At 40.6% G+C, this 26084-nt stretch overlaps 1 protein-coding gene and 1 long non-coding RNA gene across 3 annotated transcripts in view; both read left to right on the top strand.

Moving 5' to 3' along the window:
• The first annotated feature begins 2180 nt into the window (after window positions 1-2180).
• LOC122861591 (peroxidasin) overlaps window positions 2181-26084 on the top strand; it is a 60853-nt gene continuing 36949 nt past the window's right edge. The window contains exons 1-6 of one of the 2 annotated variants that reach the window (XM_044166219.1): window positions 2181-2445; window positions 15059-15130; window positions 16577-16648; window positions 20921-20992; window positions 23298-23369; window positions 25067-25138. In XM_044166219.1, the coding sequence (XP_044022154.1) occupies window positions 2261-2445; window positions 15059-15130; window positions 16577-16648; window positions 20921-20992; window positions 23298-23369; window positions 25067-25138 (545 nt within the window). In that variant the 5' untranslated portion in view covers window positions 2181-2260. The remainder of the gene's footprint in view (window positions 2446-15058; window positions 15131-16576; window positions 16649-20920; window positions 20993-23297; window positions 23370-25066; window positions 25139-26084) is intronic. The other variant, XM_044166220.1, reaches the window with a different exon arrangement.
• On the top strand, window positions 2507-4427 carry LOC122861592. The gene is made up of 2 exons (XR_006374510.1): window positions 2507-2901; window positions 2989-4427. It is a non-coding gene; the product is annotated as an uncharacterized LOC122861592 (long non-coding RNA).

Raw genomic sequence — 26084 nt, forward strand, 5'->3', positions numbered from 1 at the left:
CCAGTTGCAGGGCCCTGGTATTGTGTGTGCTGGATTACTAATGACTTCGGAGGTGGAATAGTGATAATAATAATAATCATAAACTTTTGTATAGCACCTTTCATACAAGAAATGCAGCTCAAAGTGCTTTACAACAAAGAAAATTACATGCACCGAGTGCTTCACATGATAGACATAGAATGAACATAAAAACAGGGATAGAATGCCATAATTATTGGAAAATAAAACCCTCTTGATAATAATAGTCAAATAAAGATAAAAAATAGAATACATAGAACGCATAACATAAGATGGAAAATAAAACCCACAAAATAATAATAATAATAATAAAAATAAAGTTAAAAAATAGAATACATGGAATGCATAAAATCACATAAAATACAGCAGTTTTAAAAGTACTTCTTTTAGTGCAGAAAGTCACAGCTAATTAAAGGCTGAAGTGAAGAGATAAGCTTTTAGCTTGCTTTTTAAAAAATATTTAGTGAGCTGGCTTCCCTGGTAATAAGGTAGCGATATTCCATAGCTTGTGTAATTGAAAAGAATAATAATAATAATAATAATAATAACTTCTTGCTTCACAAGACATATCACAACAATAATAAACAACAAAGGCAACAGAAAGAAGAAAGAAAATGAAGAGTTTGATAAATGATACCTGCAACGTCAACCCAAATTAAAAGCCAAGTTAAAAAGATAGAAGATAGAAGTCTTTAATTTATTTTTTTTAAAATACCAAGATAGTTTGCTGTCCTGAGATCCAAGGTGAGGGAGTTCCACAGTTTAGGGCCATAAAAACAGAACGCAGCCTCACCAGGTTTCTTGTGGGACACTTTAGGGAACTTCTAAAAGGAAGGCAGTGGAAGATCTGAGAGTTCTTGTTGGGACAGAAAATGAGAGGCAGTCGCTGATGTGTGAGGCTGCTAGATTATGTGATTATGTAATGCTTTGTAGATCAGTAAAAGGACTTTAAAATCAATTCTATAAGATACAGATAGCCAGTGCAGGGATGCAAGCAGAGGGGTAATGTGATCTCTTTTTTTTTTTTTTTTGTATTGGTCAAAATCCTGGCTGCAGCGTTCTGAATTATCTGTAATTTTCTTAAAGACTTCTTAGGGAGGCCAGTAAAAAGAGAGTTGCAGTAGTCCAAGCGGCTAGTAATAAAAGCATGCCTCAGCATTTCAACATTGTTCTGAGTTAAAAATGATCTAATTTTGGCAATGTTCCTCAGATGGAAAAATTGTGTTTTTGTGACCTTGTTAAACTGGCTAATAAAGAAGACTAAAACCACTCCCAGATCAGTAACATGTGTGACATGACATCTTGCATCATCTACAATTACTCAAGTACTCTCCTTAAGTAGGCTAGTGCTATAGTGTGTACTCGTACTTTACCTGAATATTTTCATTTCATGCTATTTTATACATCTACTTCATTACATTTTAGAGGTAAATCCGTTTAATTCCACTACATTTATTTGACCACTATAGGCCTAGTTAGTAGTTATGGATGTGTGCAGTATTAAAGTACCCAAAAGTAGTTAACTCAGCTTCAACACTGATCCAATAATACAACAACACTTACAGAGGCCAGCATAGCAAGTAGTTTTACTTTTGATGGAGCACATTTGCTATTTCTGAACTTCCCAGTGTACTGGAGTATTTTTACACTTTGGTATTTGCTACTTTTAGGATCTGAGTACTCCACCTGTGCATGGAGCAGCGGAATGGAATGGAGCCATGTCCTATACACCTATGATTCTAAATCAAAATGTCTATATCGAGCCCAAATCCCCAAATTTGCTCCAGGAAAATTTTTTTTTTGAATTTCACCTAGGTCTCCAAGTGGCGCACATGTGTTAGCACTACAGCACACGTCGGGTTTAAGACAAATTGCAAAGGATGGGGATTTGGGGTTATAGCAAATTTCGAAATTTGCTGTTGCAAATGACCTTAAACCAAGTGAATATCGTAACGGCTATATAACTGAGGACACGCGCCTTTTCTAATCGGTGTCTTATTGAATGACATAAAAGTTCAGAAGTCACGCAGTTCTTCCACTCAAGTTTTATCTGGGAGTGTAACACACTGCCCCACTTCTCTCTCCCTTTCTGTCTGTGTGTGTGTGTGTGTGTGTGTGTGTGTGTGTGTGTGTGTGTGTGTGTGTGTGTCTCTCCTCTGTCGCTCCCAGTTGAGCTAACTTGCCGTTAGTCTGTGAGAGGGGCAGCTGGCGGTCTCTTCTCTGCTCGGCTCACTAGCTAGCAATGGCGCTGCGGGCTGGCCACCTCTGCTCTCCGTGTCTACTCGCGGCGGCTTTGTTAATGCTTGCTAGCGGGCCACAGTTTGTAATTTGTTGTCCGAGTCGCTGTTTATGTTTCCGAACCACCGTGAGATGTATGCATCTAAACTTGGAAGCCGTACCAGCAGTTTCTCATCAGACTACCATTCTGTAAGTAGCTTTTTCCTTTAAAACTAACGGGAACCAAGCCTCTAGGCAGACTGGACGGGAATGCAATGAATGCTTAAAGCCTGTGCTTTTTATTTTTTTTCTCTCTCTCCACATTTGAGGCCTCTGGTTAAGTTCTAATGGCTGATAATTATTTGCGTTACTTAATCACAGTGTTAAAAATAAGAACTTTTTGGTTCTTAAATCACTGATATTTAAGCTGAAATGGTAACAAAGGCGTGTGGAAACCGTAAGGTCTGCGGTAGTGCAGAGGTTATTCCAACGTCTCAGGAAGTTTCCACGAAGTTAGGACACCTGCCAACGAGTTCAGCTGTTGGCTGCAGAGGTTAATGAAAATGGGTTTTAGAGACACAGCTGGGGAAGCCAGCAGCAAGCAATGTGGAAGGCTAGGTTCTTCAATGGAGAGCGTTTGTATGAGGAACCACAGCTAGACTATAAGTGAGAAACCCACATATTGTTCTGCAGACTTGGTGTGTTGTCATGTTTTTCTGAAATTTGTATTTTTTTTTTATCCCCCCCTCCCAGGGAAGATCCTTGTTCAAGGTCAGGCTTGACCAATAGGCTTGCTTTTTTCCAGTGGATCTTTACGCCACATTGCGATAGAGACACAATGGAGCAGTCTCTGAAGCTGCTTCCTTCTCTGTAGTCAGAAAAGTTGCCATTGTGCTTGGACATGTTTTGTTGCACTCCGTGTTTGACTTTCCCTCTGAGATGAAAGGAAGGAAATACTTCTTACTTGACAAGCACTTGTGAATGTGTCCTGGTTGTCAGGAGCACTCTGCTACAGTCACCCAACCAAACAATTTCCTTTTTGATGTAGCTGGCCAGAGCCACAATGAGAGAACACAGAACTCCAGATCTGTCCAATCTCCCAAATATGTGGCACCCTTTGTCTTTGATCGGCCACTGCAATCTTGTTGTGCATTTCAGTCCATAATGCATGGACCTATAAATAGCTTAATCTAACGTGTAAGCAGGGGGACAAAGGGGCCAACTCAGCCACCCAGCCAGCAACCAGCCGGCTGCATACTCAGAATTAGCCCCGTCCTCTACTATCTGAGGTCAGCTTTAAAGGGAGCCCATGGTGCACCCCTGCCCAGATACCCCCAAAGGAAAGATGAAAGTCCACCCTTCGCCACAGCAATGAAAGGACTGTTTAGGTCTTCTGTAGGATGTGTCTAAATCTGTCAAGAGGGCTGATCAGAGCGGGAGAGCATGCTGTGGTTTCCCAGGAGCTTTCATGCTGGTGAAGCTGCAGCCACTTGTCGCTTCGCTCCCCCCCCCCGGCTCGGCTGTCATGTCAGGACACGAATGCGGTTCCTACCCGGCCATCCCTCGTTCGGCTGTATAAAATGTTCAACACATCGCTGCAGTGGGGAAAACTCCTTTGCACGGAACTTGAGCTCACGGAGCGCTTTTGAGAGGAATGTCTGAATGTAAGGAAGAGTGTTGTGTCCCTGCAGTTTGTGGTCTGCCTGCTGTGGCTGATCAAATTATAACATAACATGGTAGTCAAAGTGGACTTAAAACATGTCTTTTAACATAGAAGTTGTATGTAGAGGAGTGTACATTGCACAGCTTCTAATTTTAAGTGTATTTCTCTCTTTTGGTTAGCTTTTAAGCGATAATGTAGCAACTAAGGTCCTTAGGGTTCTAGCTCTTGCTCTAGACCCTGAGAGCTTTGCAGGATTAAGTAATAGTAGGTCAATATTCTTTTGTGTATAAACACTTGACCTGTAGCTATGTGCTGTATAGTATAGACACTGCATTCCTCCTTCCCCCTGGCAGCATGTGATTCTAGGAATTTAAAATAATAATATCACGTTCCACCATATAAGCCTTTAGCGCACGGGTAGTGTTACCTGATGCAGTTGTTCACTTATGTTATTCTGGGTAACAAAACATTGTTAAACATCAATTTTATTGAAACACAAAAATATACTCCTACTTATCTATTTATGACATTTCTCTTTATTGGCATGTTTTTTTACAGATGTATTGTCACTGGTGTGATTTTAGTCAGTTTCATTTTTGATTAAAATGCCCTTTATTATCAACTCAATCCTTAATTTATTTGTGTACATCCTAGGGATGGGATATGGCCAAAATCTTCTATCATGGTATATGTATCTTTATATCATGGTAACGTATATATCACGAAACAGTAATTTTTCTGTATATTAAAAAAAAAAATGGTTTAAAATAACCATACTGTACCGTACTTTATCACATTTGATTATTTCTTATTATTACTTCTTTTATTTGGAACTTCCATACAAATAAAAACAACTCCTCCTGCTCTGTATTTACAGTTTAACTTTCCTCCATGTTTTCTTTTTCAGTTAGCTTAGAGGTGCATTACCGCCACCAACTGTCGCTCTCACGTCACGTGAGAACGTGGTAAGAGGTCCTGCTGCCCAAATCTCGCTACCTTGCAGCACATAGCCTGCCCCGAACAGATAGCAGAGACACTAAGGGATAGCTCCTGCGGTGGAAGCGGTATTGCCAAATCTCTAAGGTTGGACACAGTTCTACCGTCACACGGTATATATACCATCATATCGCCCAACCCTAGTACATCCTTCTGAGATCCATTCATAATACAGTAGCATTAGGGACACCATTAGAGCTTTTCCCGGCTCAACCTTTAACTAGGAGACGTGGAGCACGGGGAGAGGTGTTGCTTATCTTTATCATGTCTGTTGGATTTTTAAGGTTCACCTGAACAGCAATAAAAACATTTTTCCCTCCTTAGTTTAGGTGATCAGAAACACCCAAGTATAGTATATATGCATCTATATACGTGTTTATGATTAGGGAACACTGTCCACATAACAAAGGTGCTAAATTGACAGGCTTCAAACAATGAATGTTAGTGAAATTCAGAACGTCTCTTTCTGTTTCCTCTGGGCCACTGCAGTAGAGAATAAAAAGAAAAGAAGCGCTATTGCACACGGGCTTTATGTCAAGAGCTTTTCTACATGACACTTGGACCAAGAGACGTGTTTTTTTTTTTTTTTTTCTTCTCAGGTTTGTTTGGTTCTTTCTGGCCTACATTTGTTTTTCAGCTGTTTTCCCTAAGGACTTTGTGTTTGAGGTATGACAGTAAATTACGTTTCCTCTCTGTAATAATAATGCTGCATATCTTCTCAGGATTGGAGAAATGATTACTTTTACGTTAGCACTATTTTGCCAACATCAAATATAAACTGCATGTTTTACTGGTATTACCTGAGCAGCTCAAGAAAATGGCTCAACATGACAAGTACCTCCATCTTTGACATGCAGTATCAAAGCGTAAAAGATGATTTTTATTTCACAAGTCAGTAACCCGTGTCCCCTATTTGGACATCTTGGCTGTTTGCACACTATTTATTTCAAATATGTTCTTGTCTCGTTTTTTCGGAGCTTCAAGTGTGGCATTATGTGATGTAACACATAAGAAATTGTTTCAACATTGTTACACTGGAGCCGCACTATACACATACTGTACATATTTGTCTGCACAGCTGGTAAACATGTCAGTCAGTTGTGAAACTGTAAACACTAGTTCACAAAGTGGCTTGTTATTGTCTTAGCATAGTGCTAGTATTCCAATGTACTGTATGCTGTTATTCAGTTGGTTTCTACTGATGAATGAGGTTCTTAAACACAGTTGCTGTAAACAACCATTTTGAAACTGCATACTTCACAGAGGTTTGCAGAAAGTTAAACAGATGCAGTTGTTCAGTGTGGGGCTGTCTTTCACTTCAGTAGCAGTGTGTGTTGGGTGAATGGCAGTGTTGAATGGAATGAGTGTTCACATGAGTGGAATCTGGTTTTTGTGGGTGCAGGAAGGCTGGTGAGTCATTCCAGGGGGTGTACAGTGTCACAAGGTTGTAGACTTGATTGCACAGCATGGTTCTGCCTGCTAATGGCTGTGATAAGCAGACACATTTTCTATGGCACCCTCCTTTGAGCTCTGTGCGGATAACTACCTGTTGATCAGCGGCCAGCCATTGTTCTCTGTCTTAATGTCTTTTACACCTCACCCTGCTCACTGCTCCAAAACAGTGGCCTGGTCTGACTGAGTGACAGTGTTGGTGAGTCAGGGAGGGAAAGTGGAGTTCTATTGTGTGGAATTTGCTGCAGTCAGGCTTTGTGAGGCGCTCAGTCTCTGCAGCATTATGGAATGCAAAGCCAGAAATCCCCAAGCTTTGCTCATTTGCACAGGGCGATTGGGCCCAAGATAGTTGTTGAAAGGAACTCTACTGGCCCCCTTCCTGTGCCCATCCAATGCAGGACAGCTGGTGAATTTTGGGGATCACTGGTTCGCATTTCTTCTAAATGAGTTCCTAAAAAGGTATCTTGACTAAATGCTGAATTCTGGTTATTTAAAAAATGTGTGTTCAGCCAGTTTGATGGAATACTGTTTTTCACGGAGGGCTAAGGCAACTTCTAACAAATGAACACAAAAAATTAAGCCCATATTGAGACTTTCATAAAAATGAGAATAGTTTTTTTTCTTTTTTCTGTTTTGTGTACTGATGCTATCTTATTATCTGATTTTATCAGTTGTATTATTTGAAAAGTAGCACAGAAAACTGCTACATAAAGTTACAATTCTTGACTTTGTATGACTTTTTAAGTCATACAAACTGTCAGCTAAAAAAGTGGTGTAGTGTTAATTACAATTTTCATGGAGTGATGTTTTCAACAGCTTCACTATCTCCCACCTGATGTCCCAAATTGTGGAATTCAGTACAAGAAGTAAAAGAAAAGGGAATAGCAGAGTAAAAGCAGAGCAGTGCTACCTGCTGTAGCCTGTGTAATGTGTAAGTGACAAAATTATGAACTCAATCAACTGTCATGAAAGTCAATACTAGGAATGGTGTATTTTGAAAGGCCATACCAAGCCAAAGGACAATAGTTCCAGTCATTGTTCTCCAAGTACTATATGCACACCACCCCTTCAGGTTCTCTTTTGTCAGCTTTCTGTTATAGTAGTGACTTTTTTGTACTCTCCATCTAAAATAGTTTGTGCCTGAGAATCAGTTCTCTTTTTATTTGTTTTCATATTCAGCTCATTTTATTGGTAATGACCTTAGCTGTATTTAGCAGTCCAAATCCTTCTGGCTCTGTAGGATTTTGATAGGCTCTAGCTGTGCACCAGCACTCCCCTTGACAAGAAACAAATCCTTGTCATTTTTACACAGGATGTGTTTTGCAGAGAACCATCGCGGCCATGTTTGGAGACCTGGTTCACTGTTCCTCCAACCAAGTGAGGAGCCAGCCATGTTCTTGTTTAACTAAGAATGACTCACGCACGCCGAGAGTCCTTGGCAAGCCCACTTGGGCATGTGTCACAAAGCTAAACGACTCCCCTGACTAGAGAGGGAGCAAATGAGAGGAGAGGTCCACACATGGCACTCAGATGCTGGTTGAATTGGGCAGCAGCCAGGTTCACTCGTCGTCCTGGCTCAGACAAGAATTTACAGAAACCTCTTCTGAAATTTTCCTTGCAGCTATAGTCCCCGTTTGCACAGTTTCGGCATCATATGATTTTTGTTGGCTCTGTGAATGCACAGAACCGTTCAAACTGTATGGTAAATGTCATGGTTGCAGAGATGCACAGCAGTGGCAGTGCCAGATATTGTTTGTTGCTGGTGCTATGACAGTGGTTGATTATTTAGCAAGTGCTCTTCAGCTTGCATATCACTTACTTTCACACAGTCATTTCTGAGCAGTGACACAGCCGCTACATCATAGCAATAATCTGATAGTTCGGCTACAAACTCTCACACCGCACGTATCCAGCACAAGTCACGACCTACAGACATTTGCCAGCTACAGTACACAGATTCAGCGCTATCAAACACAGGATTTGTTGGTGATCTTTGTCTTTCTGCTGCTTGGGAACCAGAGGGTGGCCAGTTCATGTGCAGCACGGACCACCGAACGGAGTGCGAGCTGGTAGCTCGAGAGGTGCCAATTCACCCCCTGGGCACTGCCGAGGTGCCCTTGGGGCGAGGCACCGGGCCCCTAACTGCTCGGGGCGCCATCCTATGATATGTGTAATGTATGTGTATAGGTCCTGTTTGTGCATTTGTGTATTTCGGGCCTGTGTGTGTAAAATAAGAGTGGAAAAAAGAATTTCCCCTAGAGGGATTAACAAAGTATGCCTTCTTTCTTTCTTTTATTTCTTCTTCTTTATTTATGAATCCAAAAAAACATGTTTATTGGCACTGCCTGCTGTTTTTGATGTTGAGGTTGACCATATTAGTCTCATTCACACCATTATGTGCAGGATTTGGTGGACATATTGTTGAAAGTAGGTCTTCCACCTCTTTCTGGACATTTTCCATCAACTTTCTCCTCATTACCATTACTGTTTTGTTGCTAGATTTTTAGAGAACAGAGAGTAGCATACTTGAACAGCATCATGAACCTGTGTGGGGCAGCTAATGCAAATGTAAAATCATGTAAAGCAGTGAATAATTAAATACACCAGACATAGGCGATATCCTGGCAGTGCCACACAGAACTATGGCTCTTCCCTTACTGTCTAGAGCAGCATTTAATAATTTTAGAGCCTTTACTATCCTACCAAGATAAAGGTCCTGGTAAAACAGTGAATCATTTAAATTTAATTGATTACATTTCATTAAATTGGTGAAATATTAAGACATAAGACAGGACAATATTAAACACTTTTTACTACTTTGTACAATGTAACAGCTTTTAATACAGAAATATAAGTATTGATGTTGGCCTCTAAAATCACCTTTTGCTTTAAAAAAGGTATATATACTTTCAGAACTACAAGTTTCAGCCTAACTACAGCTCAGGCATAACGGAAGCCTTTACTGTCTTCTTTGTGGCATTTGTAGGAGGCAAAAACGAGTGGACAGGAACTGTGACTATCATAATAATAAATAACATGAATGAAGCTCAGGCTTTCATAAACTGACCGCAGCATTTTATTTTCTGTGGTTAATATCTTGAACAAAACCTAGCTAACTTAGGGACATCCTAACTAGCCACCACATTGATTTACGTTGTTAACTAGCCATTAAATATAGCCAGAATTAGCGTAACCTACATTCTTTACTAGCCTTTAAATACCTTGTGTCGGGTCCGCTCTGTGGACTGGATGCAGAGACTGTTCCGCTGGGCTTTCTGCTGAGATGCTGAAGCACAGACGTCGTGCTGTTGTGGTAGGCTGGTTCGGTTTTACAACAGACACGCTGTGCAGAGTCACTTTCTCTGGCCCGTCTCTTCTCTGTGCTCCTCTCTGTTTTCTCTCTTCTTTTCTTCCTCCTCTTACTAATCCATGCTGTCAAATCACACCAAAGACGCTCTGGACCGTCTCTGATCACACACAGCGTAAGCACGACAGTAATAATCATCCGTGCGAAACAGTGCGCTGTATGTATATGGATTAAACGAAGCTTTGATGCAAACCGTCGTTCCAAAACTGAACTCTTTCAAAAACAGCCTCCAGAGTGTGTGAATCTTAAAACGCTAGCATGGTGTTTCAGTGTGTACGGGTAAAACTGAGCTTTTCCTAAATGATGATATAAGCGAGCCCAGTGAGGGTCGGGGGCTGTGTGCCACAGTGCCAGTTAAGTTAAGAAGACCAACCTTTAGTCACCTCTAACTTTCTCTGTGATCGTTCATTTTAAATGCCAATATAGCCGAATACACAGCAGAGCTGATGTCATTAATCTGTGTTTATGTTTAAACCTAACACGGCAGTGGTGGATGGCCGCCCGTCATTGAGTCTGGTTCTGTCCAAGGTTTCTGCCTCTTAAAGGAAATTTTTCCTTGCCACTATTGCCAAATGCTTGCTCATGGTGGGATTTGTTGGGTCTCTGTAATTAATATTATAAAGCGTATGGTCTCTCTCTGCTGTGCTCTATAGGAAAAGCGCAATGAGATAACTTCTGTTATGAATTGGCGCTATATAAATAAAATTGCATTGCATTGAATGTTGTGTGAAAATGTCACGATTATAAAATAAGCAACTTGGGAACTGCTGGTTAGCTTGTAGTGTTCATGGGCCGCGATTAAATAACTATTTCATACTCGTTCAGTTATCTGACAACAGAAAGAGAAGAGGGGTCGGTAGCCTAGTCACGTCAAGAAGTTAAGAAGACAACTTTCTGCCCTAACTTTTTCTGTCATCACGCATTTTAAACGTTGTTTAAATGCCGATCATACAGCACAGTTGTTGTCATTAATTATGTTGAATTTGTCAGAGGACATCCCAACCATGAAATAATCATTTGTTCAGCTGGGCTGTCTGTCCCACTCCTTACCAGATGTTGGCTGAGATGTTGTTTGGAAACGGTAATGTGGACGCAAATCGTTTTCACACAAATACAGCCACTGTATGAGTGTTTTAAAATTCAGACGGCTTAATGTAGACGTAGTCTAGTAGTAGATTTGCTAGCATGTTAAATGTTTATAGTAACACGCTGACCAATAAGTACTGTAATTCTCCTGTGTGAGGCCGGAGTTATTCTGTCCCTAAATCACCTCAGTGCACTCACTGGACCTACAGTTCTATCTCAGACACAGTGTGCCCAAAACACTGCAGGCAGCATTGTCGAGTCTAAATAGGTCATTCTAATTATCTTTTGAGAAATGCAAGGCTTGAGTTTAGTTCATGCCAAAAAGCTGCAGTGCAAACAAAGGAACTTAATGGTAAAATCATGCATTCAGTCTCTTGAAAAGTACAGTACAAAGCTTTCTCTTCGAGTAAATCTTCGTTAATTTTTCATTCTTTTTTAAAAAATAATTTCCCCTTTGACTCTGTTCTTATCAGCATGGCATGTTAAATCATGGGCCTACCATCCTGTGAGGGTAAATGAAAAATGTCTTTGTTTTCCAAAAGAAATCCAATGATGTTTTGTTCTGCCCTGACTGTATTAGTGCTGTTGTTGTCATATTCCCTTGGCTCCTTCATTACTGAGCCAGAGAAGCTGTTCGCTTTCAGGCTTTTTGTTTAGGCAAAACCCAGAATAGTCTGTCACCCCTTCTGCAGGGTTGTTAGCCTTGCGGTTTTCTAGTTCCCTCAGGCACAGTGCCATCAAAACACATGAATGGGAGATAACAGACTCATTTAATAAGTCCCGGAACAAATATCTTTTTCTTTTTTTTTTTAAAGTGACAACATCCCAGCAGTCTCTGGTTGTTCAGTGAACTATTTGCTGAAGAATGTCTCACAAAACACCTTGTTTACGAAATGTCCTCCATACTTCTTCCTGTGTTTTTTCCGTTTGTGGACTGACTTTTGTTCCTTGACGATAAACCATAACAAAGCAGCTTTATAGACCATCTCGATCCTCTGACAAAGTATAGTCATTACTTCCCGTTTAATTGTAGTGAAACAATTGTGGATTTTTGCTTTCATGTTTTTTTGCAACGGGAGCATTGGTATTATAGAGCTTGTGCATTTGTATCATAAAACAGCCCTATTGCTCTGAGTAGGGGATGAAGTGTGATTAGTGTAGATGTGTTTGCGAAAAAAAGTCTCTGGGTTATGATGGATGGCCAGAGTCAGGTTTTGGCACACGCACAAGGTTTTTATTAACAGATCCGCAGACGAAACAATCACTCAGACAAACACACAGTACAGGTCAGAGTGCCAGTGCTGCCTTTCCATGATCAAAAGCCACTTTTCAGTCTCACTCGCTGCAAGCATGAGAGCCCTTGCGGGACAGATCGGCGATGATGTCATCAGCTCCAATATTTCCAGGGCACTCTGGTCAGCTGAGCCTCTCCTTAACTTCCATCGACAGCTGATGCTTTAAACACATCCTGCTGCCACAGACAACACTCTGCTTGACCTTATTTAGCCTTCTCTACAAAGGAGCACAGTCATCTCAGCCATGAAAGTAAGACACACACAGCCAAAATAACAAACCAACCAGGAAAAATGGTTCAGATGACAAACTCACATTCACCTACAGCAATCCGGAGTGAGTGAAGCCAGGGTAATAGCTTTATGGGGATTTGAATATATATGATATATATGTGACAGTGTGAGTTAGTTTCTTTAAACTTTCTGCTGTCAGTCCATTCTAAGGAGTGTGTAGAGGATACTGTTTGAGCCAGTTCAAGGTTCAAGCTTTGATTAAATCCTGTGAAACAAGCATGACCCAACTTTTTTGCTTTAGACTTCCCTCAGCAGAAATCAAATCCATTGCTTTTATGTATGCACCTGAAATGGGTGCTGCCTGAACCAGCACGTAGCCCTGCTCCCCTCCCCCCTCCTGCTCCCACCCCCCACCCCCCACCCCTCCCCCTCCTCCTTGCCTTCATCTTTCAGAGCTGGAGGCAGTCAGGCAGGACAGCCCCTGCCTCAGCATGTCGGGGCAGTGCACCCTGGGCCCTGGAGAGAGGTGTTTTCCTAAAGGTGCTGTTACCTCTTCACCTAGCAGTGATCCCTGTTCTTCCTATGGAAGACCCTTACCCCTCCCTCCATTTAAAAGGTTTTTGACAGCTCATTTTCTTAATGCTCCAAATGCGTCAAACCTGTTGATGCTAAGCACTCTTGTTGAACTTTCTGATTGTGAGGATATGGTTTGGTCAAAGCTAGCCATAGTTGAGCATTGTCAATTTATTTTTATTTATATATAGCCCAATATCACAAATCACAATTTGCCTCAAGGCGCTTCACAATCTGTCTGTCCTTTGACCCTCGATTTAAATGAGGAAAAACTCCCCCCCCCCCCAAAAAAAACCCTTTTAGCAGGGAAAGAAACCTCAGGAAGAGCAACAGAAGAGGGATCCCTCCCCCAGGACGGACAGACATGCAATAGATGTGTGTACAGAATAGATTCATAACAGTAAGTCATAGTATATACAATTATGATAAATGACAAAATGTAGATTGTAAAACCTAGCCTAAGTGAAGAGGATGCGGTGCAGACGACACATTTAAAATGAATCAACAGCTTCTGCAGTTTTCTTTTGAAGTCTTATCTTGACATTAAGCTTAACTTAATGAAGTTTCTCACACGCTGAAGGCGGTGCCAGAAACAAAAACATCATCATAGGACGTGCCACACAAAGCACGTCAGTTACAGAAAAGGCTCTTTAAGTGAATTCTTACACTAGCTCACAGCCTATATGAAAGGAAGTCAGCATATGAAAAAGTTGGACTCACTCTGATTGGATCCATATGTGAGGGCTTTTACAGAGCGAACGACCCATAAACATTTCACTGGCTATGAAATCAGTTGATTTTGTTATTTGGCCCACATTTCCACAGAAATATAAGAAAGCAAAAACTCAGGAAATCACAGTATAGCTTTATGGTGCTTTGCCTGTTGTGCATAAAGGGAAATAGACAAGATGAATGCAAAGCTAATGGATAAATTAAATCTGTATGCTTGGGATGGATTTTATAGCATGAAAGGTTGTGTCAGACATAATTTAAGAGAAAAAGAGCAAAGATAAAGCTGTTTTTCTTTTCCCCTGAACTGGGAAAAAAAGACTGATCTCAAGATTCTCATCAACTTGGCGTCTTGACAGTTTTGCATAATCAGTGAAGTACGTTATGTCTGTGTGACCCAGTCTCAGAGTATTTACTTTGTAAGGTCACTGGCTAACAACAATGCTGGTAGACAGTCCAAGATGTTACTGGGGGAGTTCAGCTCTCTTTAGGAGAGAGGGTTGATGTCGTTCTCCCTTTCTTCAGTGCAGTGATAAATCTGCTTCATGGTTCCACCCAAATGCTCTCTTAATCTCTTTGGCTGGAGGTGTTTTCAATACGCTTTTCTCTTAGGATGCCATGCTGGGTCAAATAATGCACAACTGTCTACCATGGTTGGTGTGGGTGGAAGCACCAGTGAAGACTCTAAATTGTGAATGATTTTAGGAATAGTGGGGGATTGATGCAAACAATGTTTCTAAATGCCCGAACTCTTTAGCATTATATAAACGCTCCTCATACGAATGGCTGGTTCCACTTACTTGAATTTATCTTGTAAAAATACATTTAGCTAATGGCTTAGTTTAAGGTCAGATGACTTAGAGCCTAAGTTCCACAAACATAACATCACTGTTCAGATGAGATGTTCCAGTTTCACATAACTTGTCATTCTGTGGCTGGTAATGCCACATGGGGTTAAGAATGATTTCACCTTCACAGGACTAATTGCAGTATTAGGGTCTTTAGCTTGTCACTTTCATGGCACAGTTAGTCATTTGTTGTAAAACCAAGAGTGATCATGTGTCATGTCAAGCTATATTGTTATTATTACACATCATCTTTAAATTAGGAAGTTAAATGAGAAAGATACTGAAACCTGCTGACCGCTGCGACTAGCCTTGTGATTGTTATCTTTGGGGCAAATGTTATATAAATCTGCCCTTATGATTAAAGGTTGACAAAGGCATTCTTGTGAGATGAGTAATGTGTCCAATTATCCTTCATGATTATTACACGAAGGCTCTGCCGTGGACTAAAGTTCATGCAGATGTGTATTGCCTGCTTTCTACACATCTTCCAAGTATAACTATTGAATTTAAGTACAGCTTTTCTTTACAATATACTTAATGATATACTTTCCTTAATATAAATATATTTCCTTCTGTTCTACAGAGATCTGAGGTTCAACAAAATCAAGGATTTACAACCAGGTTCCTTCAGACGATTAAAGAACCTCAACACACTGTAAGTCTTTGTCCCTGCTCTGCATGCACGGTTGTGAATTTGAAAATCTTTTTTGGTACAAGATTGTTTCCTAAATAATATTTAATAGCAATGACTTAATGAAAGAAAATTCAATGCCTCAAGAAAACTACTATTGAAAATTAATCAAGCCAAGCTCCTTAAAATAGCACACTTCACAATGATTGTCACTTCCCTAGGAAGTCCTGTTTGTATAACACACACACACAGGCAGTTTCTTGCTCTGTTCTGCTGTGGTTTCACACATGTAGGTCAGCTCGTAATCCGTGAGGAATTTATTTTTCCACTTCCACCCACACGGCTATTTATTATATGTCCAGCCTGCTAGATGGTGCATTGCTAAGCTAATAACGCAGAAATGTTCCAAGTTTTTGTATTTTTCATTGGCAACATAGTTAAACAACCTTTTGAAATGTTGAAGAAATGTGAGCAACTTCAACTTACAGTATGTAGCCACATCAGTATCTCGATATGGTCGCATTTCACTGTTCTGCTGACTGCTAGAATAAATCAAACACACCTCACCTAATTCAAATACTTGCAAACATTATTGAGATGCTTTCTCCTCCATGCCTGCTGTGTGTGCGCTGGAGTAAAGTCGAAATATGCACAAGACTACAACTACAACAGACTAACAGCACTTTTAGCATAACGCTACAAGTGAACATGTGTAGATCCAGTTATATATCTATGATAGTTAATAAACATGAGAATATGTGCAGGGCACAGACATAGTGGCTTCGATTTAGTTTCAAAGTGGAAAAAAAAGTCCCTTAAGGCAGGAGCCTTAAGCCCAGCTTAGCCAGCCATGCAGACTGTTCAGGGCTTTATATCCTGAACAGCTCTTCATGGTTTCAGACTGCAGTTCCACAGACTGAACAATAACACATCCTAAAGTCTATCAGTCTTTGAACTACTGCGGCATGTCCAATATTACTGTGGTACAGACAGAAATACTGTATGTCTGTAATGTCCGTTGAACCTTGAGCCTTTTGTGTTCTCCTAAGTTAGCCTATGACAAAGCGTCACTCTCAGTAGATTTTAAATCAGAAGCTTGTATTTTTTTTTTATTTTTATTTTTTTACGTTTGGTAGAAAAAAATGCACATAATAATGTTTTGCTCTTGTTATGTTTCCTGAGGCACTACACAAAGAGAGGGAACAAGTGATCACAAACCATTAGAAATTACAACTCAAATTTTAAATCACAGCCCTTTCAGACTGCAGAACAAAGTGAAATTGTGTGAGCACGCCGACCAGATGACCTTAAGAAACAGAGGTCAGGGGTGAACTGATGCAAACAACTGGGATTACCTTATGCTGCATCTTGTCTTGATATAGACATGGCATACTCCACTTAGAATTAGCCAAGAACAAACTTACTGTCCAACTTATAACCACAAACTAACCTGTTTTCTTTTCTTCACAGCCTCCTCAACAACAATCATATACGAAGGATCCCCAGGGGGGCATTTGAAGACTTGGAAAACCTCAAATATCTGTAAGTTGTCCTCATGTCAATTCTGTTTTGCTTTTGAGGACAAGTGATAGACTTTAGATTTCTGTTAAAGGAATTAAACTCTTTTCTCAGTCAACAGAAGAGGAAGCATGGTGAAACAAGATTTACACTTTTGTGGCAAAAGAAACATGCATAGCGACTGTAAAAGTGGACGACAGCTGATGTTGCTATACTGTATCAATGCAGTGTAAGGGAAATGCATCAATCAAGTCTCCCTTTGTCTGATCCTCTGTCTGGAAGTCTTGACCTGGAGGCAGAGTTGAGAACAGATTTTTCTAGGCGTGTGTAGCCTCAAGGTTTCTGTGGGATTGCTAGTTTGCTTACTTTGTTAGTCACTTACATTGTTATCGTAATGGCCTCAGTTGTGGTGAGAGCAATGTCTGTGCTCACAGTCAGATATGGTCTGATTTCCCTGCTTGGACCTCAGAGGACCTGCGTACGGTACTCTAATGCTGGGACAAAACTTGAAGATAGCGAAGGGCATTTAATTTGCTTTATATGATTTTTGTTTGTGTTTGGTGAGATGTTTTGTACATTTTGGGACGACATCATGAGATAACATCATGTTTTATGTTGTCTCTGATTAGGCAAAGCTAGTCCTCTGCATAGGTCTGCCTGAGGACTGATAAAGGGAAAACATATTAGCAGGAACTACTGATAAAAGCCCGTGTGTTTGGGAAAGAAGTAGCGTGACATACTGTTACATCACTGCACAGCTAATATTTTGGACATGCACTTCACACTTCATACAAGATCATATACAGTATATCAGCTCCACTCAACAAGAGAGAGGGAAGAGGGGATGATTAGAAGGGATGTATGGTTTATTTTTCTTTTTTTCTCTCCTCAGCTTACTGAAACATAAACATACACATTCACATCCTCACTCCTTATGTTGTAATTCAATCCTGTAGCTATTTAGTAACTATTTTAATTACAAAGCCTTTCTCACTTTACAGCAGAGTTCATCTAAAGCCTGCACCATTGACCAACCTTTGTGATCAGGGCAAGGTGTCCCTCCGCCCTTCTCCCTTCCTGCTGAGTCAGTGTTCTAAAGCTGGAGGCTAGATTGTATCTCCCATCTCACCTCTTCACTTCCTTTGGACCCCAGTAAAGTCCACTCCCTGTCATCTTTCATGCCCTTTAAACCCTTATAGCCGGGTGGCTGTCTATACAACAGCCCCCTCTCTCCCACGACCACCTCCATAAACAAGTCAAACAGAGGTCAACGACCCCTTTATCTGAAAGCCGTAACTGTTTATTGTGTCCTTTTCCAATTATTCAGTTGCATTACATCCATCTGTAATTGTCATTGTATTTATTATAGGATTACAGATTCGTTATTTGATTCTGTACTTGCTACATATAAATTCAATGAAGTGATCAGCAGCACTCGGGGGAAATCCTCCTGTGTCTTAAACCAAAACATTTACAAAAACAAAGAAGAAAGATGAAGAAAGTGAGTGATATTTGAATGTGTGGTTTCAACAAGGCACATTTTCTGGTGAAAGGCAGGCTGTTTAAGTGCATACTGTCTACTTTGAGAGTATTACCACTGAAGGATATCTGGCCATTGAAGGAAAGCCCCTTGACATTTGAGGACACAACTTCCAAATCCAGTTTCCCATGTAAACCCCACACGCAAAACTCGTGCGCACACACACAAGGCTGCAGTCAGCTGTGTTTCACATTTAATTCACAAAGGCTCCTGCAGGGGAGTTCTCAAAAGTGAAGTCAAGAATTTGCAAATACTTCCCAAAAAAGTGGTTTGTTTCCTAGTAGAAGGTTATCTGGAACATGTATGTAGGCAGTGTCATTTCTCTATGAATGTCACTTTCTTAGTTGTGGCTTTTAGCTCAATCTGTCTTTATCATTTATCACATTACATATGATGAAGTTGTTGTTTCTTTGTATAAACTTTTCATCTTCTATGGTAAACAACCGGAGAGCATTGGCACAGATAGGTTATAGTACTGAGAAGGGCATGCAACGCAATAATAAAATGAGGATGTTTATTTTTCCATACGTTGCATCACTTGTGCTGTGGGGAGATCTGTATCTCTCATCATGTCTCATCATGAGTGCAATGGTGGAAAGTACAATAGATGGATGGGAGATGAAAGGACAGACAGCTGTAAGCCATTGCTTTTCTAGTATCACATTTCTTCAGCATGTATGATGGAGGGAAAACATGCACACATCAAGGGTATTTGTCTTTCAGTGTGCTAAAATACCATGTTGATCCTGTACGCTGCATATTACTTCAGTCTGTTTCAAGTTCTGAATGTAATATTTTCTATGAGTGAGTGAGTATGTTATTTTTCTGGTAAAAGTCTTAATGAGTTGTGTTAACTTGATTTATTGTTGCCCATGTTGACTTAATTACAATGTGATGTTAGTTTAGTTTTACTGCAATCGTGAACACTCACCAAATACAATGATCTGTAAAGTATTCCATCATAGACCGCACTGTCCATTACTGTCTTTGGGAACATAGTGTACAATGCAGTCAGAAAATATTCAGATAGCTTCATGTTTTTCACATTTTGTTATGTTGCAGTCTTATGCGAAATTAGTTTTTTTTCCCCTCATCAATCCACGCTGAATACCCCATAATGGCAAAGCGAAAAGGAAAAAACTGAAATATCACATTGACATAAGTAGTTAAGTAACATAACTTAGTTGAAGCACCTTTGGCAGCATTACAGCCTTATAGCCTCAGTCTTCTTCGCTATGACGCGACAAGCTTTGCACACCTGCATGTGGGGATTTTCTGCCATTGTTCTCTGCAGATCCTCTCAAGCTCTGTCAGGTTGGATATGGACAGTCGGTGGACAGCCATTTTCAGGTCTCTCCAGAGATGTTCGATTGGGTTCAAATCCAGGCTCTGGCTGGGCCGCTCAAGGATATTCACAGAGTTTTCCCTAAGTCATTCCTGCGTTGTCTTGGCTCTGTGCATTGGGTCATTGTCCTGTTGGAAGGTGGACCTTCGGCCCAGTCTGAGGTCCTGAGCACTCTGGACCAGGTTTTCATTAAGGATATCTCTGTGCTCCATTCAACTTTCTCTCAATCCTGACCAGTCCCCCGTCCACCACGCTTCACCGTGGTATGGTATTGCGCAGGTGATGAGCAGTGCCTGGTTTCCTCCCGACATGACACTTAGAATTGAGGCCAAACAGTTCAATCTTGGTTTCATCAGACCAGATGATCCTCACAGTCTGAGAGTCCTGTAGGTGCTTTTTTGCAAACCACTCTGCCATAAATCCCAGATCGGTGGAGTGTTGCATTGATGGTAGTCCTTCTGGAAGTTTCTCCCATCTCCACACAAGATCTTTGGAGCTCTGCCAGTTTGACCATCAGGTTCTTGGCCACCTCTCATACCAAGGCCTTTTTCCATCGATTGCTCAGTTTGGCCAGGCAGCCAGCTCTAGGAAGAGTCCTGGTTGTTCCAAACTTCCATTTAAGAATTATGGAGGCCACTGTGCTCTTGGGAACCTTCAATGAAGCAGAAGGTTTTTATAGCCATCCCCAGATCTTTGCCTTCACACAAACCTGTCTCTGAGCTCTGTGGGCAGTTCCTTCGACTTCATGGCTTGGTTTCCATTGTTAGCTTTGAATCCTTATATAGACAAGTGTGTGCCTTTTCAAATCATGTCCAATCAACTGAATTTACCACAAGTGGACTCCAATCAATTTAAACGATTTTAGCATTAGGCTGCAACATAACGAAATGTGAAAAAAGTGTAGGGGTCTGAATGCTTACTGAATGCACTGTATGTCTAATTTCTACTCAGTCAAGCATATCTGTAGCGGAAGAGAGAATACACTGTGTGAAAATACTGTAGATGTGAAAATTACACATGTAATGTCAGTCAGTGCTCTACATTTAGCTCAGACATACATTCTCACCTTAAGTTTTAATTGCGCAGTGTGTCTGATTTTCTGTAAAACTGTTCCAAATATTCGCTAGCTTGCAGAAAAGAGCCTCCTCCTCCCATAGCTACAACTAGTGATGCCCATGACGCAGGGTATTGTAGTGTATACTTCACTAAATAAATGAGTCAACATTTCTATCTACAGTAAACATACTGAACAAGTAGTAGCACAACACGCAGATCATTTTAAAAGGGCAACTAAACAATCGTTGTTTGATCAGATCCTTTCTACTTTCTCTCACAATAACCAGGCAGAATTCAGATGATCCTGTGTGAGTGTGTGTGTGTTACTAATGTTACTGATTATCTCTCCTTTCAGCTATTTGTACAAGAATGAAATCCAATCAATTGACAGACAAGCATTTAAGGGGCTTGTCTCTCTTGAGCAACTGTAAGTGACCAACATCCTCGTCCACCTTTTCCTCCTGCTCGCACTACTGCTCCTCCTCCCATCTACTGTCTCTCCGTCTGTAAAATACCCCCCCCCCCCCCAAAAAAAGAAAAAAAGAGTGCTATAAACAATTCATAAAGCCTGGTAAGGTCTACATGGTCATACGTGATTTATAAGTCAGGTATAAGTCATATGATGCATGTCACAGATGTTGGCCTACTAATTTGAGCTGTTATGAGTGCTGTGTGACATGACTGTGTAGGCCTTACACAGGTGGTATGATAGCTTTCATTACAGTGACACCCTCCCCTTCCACCCCCCTATGTGCGCCCCTCTATCCACTTTTCCACCGCCACCATGCATGCCGTGTGTGCATTCACCCTTGTATGCCGCAGTGACCCTCTTTGAACCTTTTGCATGAGTCGCATGTCTTGTGGTGAGGGCGACAGATATGCTCCACCCCCCATGCGAAGCTTAAAGCATGATACCTAGCCTTGCGCTGCTAGTAGTGCTAGCAGTGTTGTGCCGGAGTCAGAGCTTCTGCTTTAGCGCAAAGCTTGACTTGCATTGCGTCTATCCTGCTGCTGCAGAAACCACTCTTCTGCTCCGAATTGCTGTAATATTTTTGTGAGAAACCTTTGGTGCATTATGTATGTTTAGTCTGTGTGATAAAATTCAACTGCTTCCTGTAAGTCTTGACACACTGTGCTGCTTAAAAAACACTCTGCCTCTGTTGCATCTTTATACACTTGCATGTTTGACAAGAAAAATACATTAGCATTTGTTGACTGATGTCAGAAATATGAATTGTGTTTTGAGAATAGTAATAGAATTTCTGTGATCACTTTTAGCAGAAATGAGTATGTAGTATGTCAATAAGCCAGTGTGTCATTATCACAACCAGTATGATATGATGTGCACCTTTTCCTTAGCAAAATGGGCTTTCTGCAGTCTTGGAGGAGACAGTGACTTACTGTACCTCTCTGTAACCGCATTAACACAGATCAAATGGCTAATTCACCAAGTAAAACCAATTCCAAAGTCAGGCTCCATGCCGGGCAGCTGTTTTGAATTTTGCTACAATAATGAAGGGTTTTATATGTGGGTGACAAGTTCTGAACCAGATTGCATACACATTAATAGTCCTTTACATCCCCACTGGGCAACAGATGCCAAAGCCTGAAGTCACATGCTTCTTTGGGTGGAATAAAAAGCTCCAAAGACATATGCACTTACATTGTTGTATGACCCACCACCATTTATCAGTTGATGTTTTATCAGCATGCCAGTTAGTTTGTCAGGGAGCGCAGGAGGATCACACAGGATCACAGCTTTACAGCAAAATTATTGTCAGAAACATGAATACAAAGTAGGACGTCATCTAGTCCTCTTTACACAGTTAAGACCATAGCTGATTGATTACATTTCATCTTGTTGCCATCTAAACTTGTAACAGCTATACTGGATCACAAAAAAGTTTTGAAAGTGTAACAAAATAACTGGTGTGGGATGCTGATTCATCCAAGTGGCTCTAAAATGTATTAGTTGGCTTCATTAAATCTTTTTGTTTTTCGCTTGTCTGGACTGTGTTTTTCCATTCAGGCCTCTCTACAACACATATTTTAGGCAACACCAAAAGACATAATGTTGGATGTCCAGTACAGCTTATAAAAATACAGCTAAGAATCACCAGTTGAGATATACATACAATCAAAACTAAAATGGATTTTCTTGTGTGGAATTTTATACATTCTATGCTGCTTTAGTCTTTCTCTGTCTGTTTTGCTGCTGCAGCTGCTTTGACTGTTGCTTCCCTGTCTAAACAAGCAGATACCCAACTGAACCCTTACAGTTACCATTCAGCCATCAGTTGGACTTCATTTCCCTAACCTTTTATTTGTTTGCATATGGTTTGATTTATGGTTTCTCAGCTCAGAGGCTTTTGAGAGCATAAGTTATGTTTGCATTCCACAAGATAGTCGTTGTACTTGCTTTTCACAATCTCATATCAAATTCAGACTTCAGCCGTAGATTTTCAGACCCTGTATATCAACTAAGATGAATGCATGATGTGCAAATTCCTCCAGTTTGTCTGCATTTATCTAGAGCTAGATATCACCTTTTCTGAAACTGCTATTTCAGTGATATTGAGTGCCAGGAATGGACAGGGATCACTGGGTAACACTTAAGTGTTTTCACCCATTTACCCACCTCTTAAGGCCTATTAGTGCAATGAAATTATTAGTCAGACAGGGAGCCCTAATCCAGTTTTACTGTGCTTTGTCTACACTTTGTTCTTCTCCAGGTACCTGCACTTCAACAACATTGAGTCTTTGGAACCAGAATCATTCACTCACCTACCAAAGCTGGAACGACTGTAAGTTCATCTTGCCTGACCTTTCACCCAAGATTTCTAAACTCCTAAGCAGTTCACACACAATCCTAAAAAAAAAAAACTTTCTCAGGAGGAAAAAGCATTTTCCAATTTAAATTTTCTCACATAAATCAATGGATTAATAGATCCACCAGAGCAACTGGATTCTGCAGGACACTTGATAGAAACCAGAACGCAATAACTTGCAGGAAAAAGGCCTTGGTATGAGAGGTGGCCAAGAACCTGATGGTCAAACTGGCAGAGCTCCAACACACATGATGTACTTGGTGTGGAATTAAGTGTCAACTCAGGCAGGTCCAGACATTGCTTAGCAGGTCCAGACATTGCTTAGCATGACATTGGAATGACCTGCAGAATGCAGCAAAATGTCAGCTATAAATCAGTACAGCCAAATGCCTCCTAACAAGGCTCTGAGGCTCCCTGTTTAGTAAAGAGATTGGTTTGTTGTTGCTTCAAACAATAATACAGTAATAATAACAGATAGCAGATAGCAGATTCTGGGAGTTGATCAATGACTTGTATTTAGTCCCCATGAGGCTACACTTTTAATATTGTAATGGTTTACTCCAAGGATAGTTATAGTTTAACTCCAATTATCCTTATTTACTACTTCGAGAGAGAGTTGAGTTGAGTAGAGTTGTCTCGTGAAATCTGTACAAGGTTATCTTAATGTGATAACTTCATATTAAATTTAGCAGTGATATTAATATTATTGTCCCTGACCACAATAATACATAACCAGATGTGTAAAATTGTTTCAATAATGTCACAATTAACATGGCTTTATCCTTTGTCAATAAACAATCAATCAGCTATATTTGTAAATGATTTAAAGCTGGGGTTCTCTTGCACACCATAATGTTTTATATGGAGCCTGTTAATCCCTAGCACTGCCTGCGAATGATCTGGATATGAACCTTCCTGACAATGTGCAGATGTGATGTCGCCTCTGCTTCTAAAACTCTCCACCAGATGTCTAAGGGTTGAAGAAAGTCCTGTTAAATTCCTGTTTCATTGTCCCTATTTATGGGCCAGTGGCTGCCCAGTATATCCATACTTCCCAGACTCTGGAGAGGAAGAGAAGAAGGAGGGACACCTGCAAAAAATGGGGGAACGGGAGGGAAGGAATTACCAGATGCACACTCTGAGTGGCTTGTTGGGGAATATCTCCATGGTCACGGTCAAAGCAGTCACTTTGGCCAAGTGGCCAGGGAGCATATCTGTAGATCGGCTTCCTAGGGATAGAAAATGAAGAACTGCATCAAAGATTATCTTGATTTATAGTTATTTAAGAATGAAAAGTTTTGGGGGAATGTTTTTGGGCGGAGCCTTACATAAAACATTTGGATGTCTGCTTGTAGTTAAGGAACACGAGTCATCAAATTGAGCTGTCATTGCATGTCTGGGAAGATGATTATATTTTTTGTCCCATTTGGAAAATGGAATATATTAACAAAAGGCACAACCTCAACATTTGTTTAAAGACATCAACGACTATTCATTTGTTAAATTAATTTAAAAAATGTTATTTCTGAAAACTGTTTATTCATTCTAATTACTCAAGTTTGAGTAGCCATTGGTGGACTTCTATTCTCTTCCAAGCTAGCTATATAGCTATAGTTAGCTATACAGTTATGAACACTGATAATCATCTTGTAGTTTTTCTCTCTCTTATTCAGGTTTTTGCACAACAACAGAATCACCCAGCTAGTCCCGGGAACCTTCTCTCATCTTCAGGCCATGAAGCGATTGTAAGTGGAAAAGTCCCTAACAACCACTGAAACATCTGTGTGAGAGTGCATGTCTCTATCAATTTCTGTAGTTTACTCCCATGACACCCAGTATCAAGTGGGGCCTGTTGGTCAGTTAAATGCCATGTAACCACACTGCACTGTTCTCACACTTCTTTGGCTGCAAAATGGTTTCTATCACAAGGCTCACAGTCCAGTCCTTCCCATAGTTTTGCTATTCTCTCTTTGTGCCAGCTGCAGTGGAGATTGGAAAGGACTGTGTAGGGTGGGGTATGATGAGAAAATCAAGGAAAATGAAAATTCTACTATCCATCTTGCACAAAAGATACTTAATTTGCTCTTAAATGTGAGAATTTGGAGTCTTACAACATGAGGTCAAGTATATCTAATACAGCTTCAAACTCTATCCTCCTCCAGCCAAAAGACAGTGAAGAACAATCAGCAGTTTGGCCTCATTCCATTGTTTTCTCCCCTCTTGTCTCAGCCATAAATTATCTTTTAGTATTTGTTAGATCCCAGGCCAGTGTGCTTAAAAAGAGAAACTAAGAGAAACTGCAGTAGACTTGCATTGACTTCACTTTGATTATGGCATTCAATGTTGGAGGAAATACTGTATAAATATATAAATGAACAGTTAGGCCTTGAAACGATAAGTGTGACTTAAAATCCTATTTGTTCATAACACACTTTTCTTCTAAACTAGATTATTAAAAAGAGAGCTTCACAAATAGCTTCACCACTGTAAAACATTGCCAATTAAATTTTCTGAAAGCCATGTCATGGATAATGGACACATTATGGTAGAACGGACAGCTGGATCAGTTACCAGAGGACGAGGCCAAGCAGAGAGATAGTTTCCCACGGCAGGAAGAGAGTGTCTTCCAATATGGCCCTGCTGAGCCCCACTGTTTGGACTGAGCTGGGCTGGGCCTGGCTATGCCAGACC

The sequence above is a fragment of the Siniperca chuatsi genome, linkage group LG15 (assembly GCF_020085105.1).
Source record: "Siniperca chuatsi isolate FFG_IHB_CAS linkage group LG15, ASM2008510v1, whole genome shotgun sequence".
NCBI lineage: Eukaryota > Metazoa > Chordata > Actinopteri > Centrarchiformes > Sinipercidae > Siniperca > Siniperca chuatsi.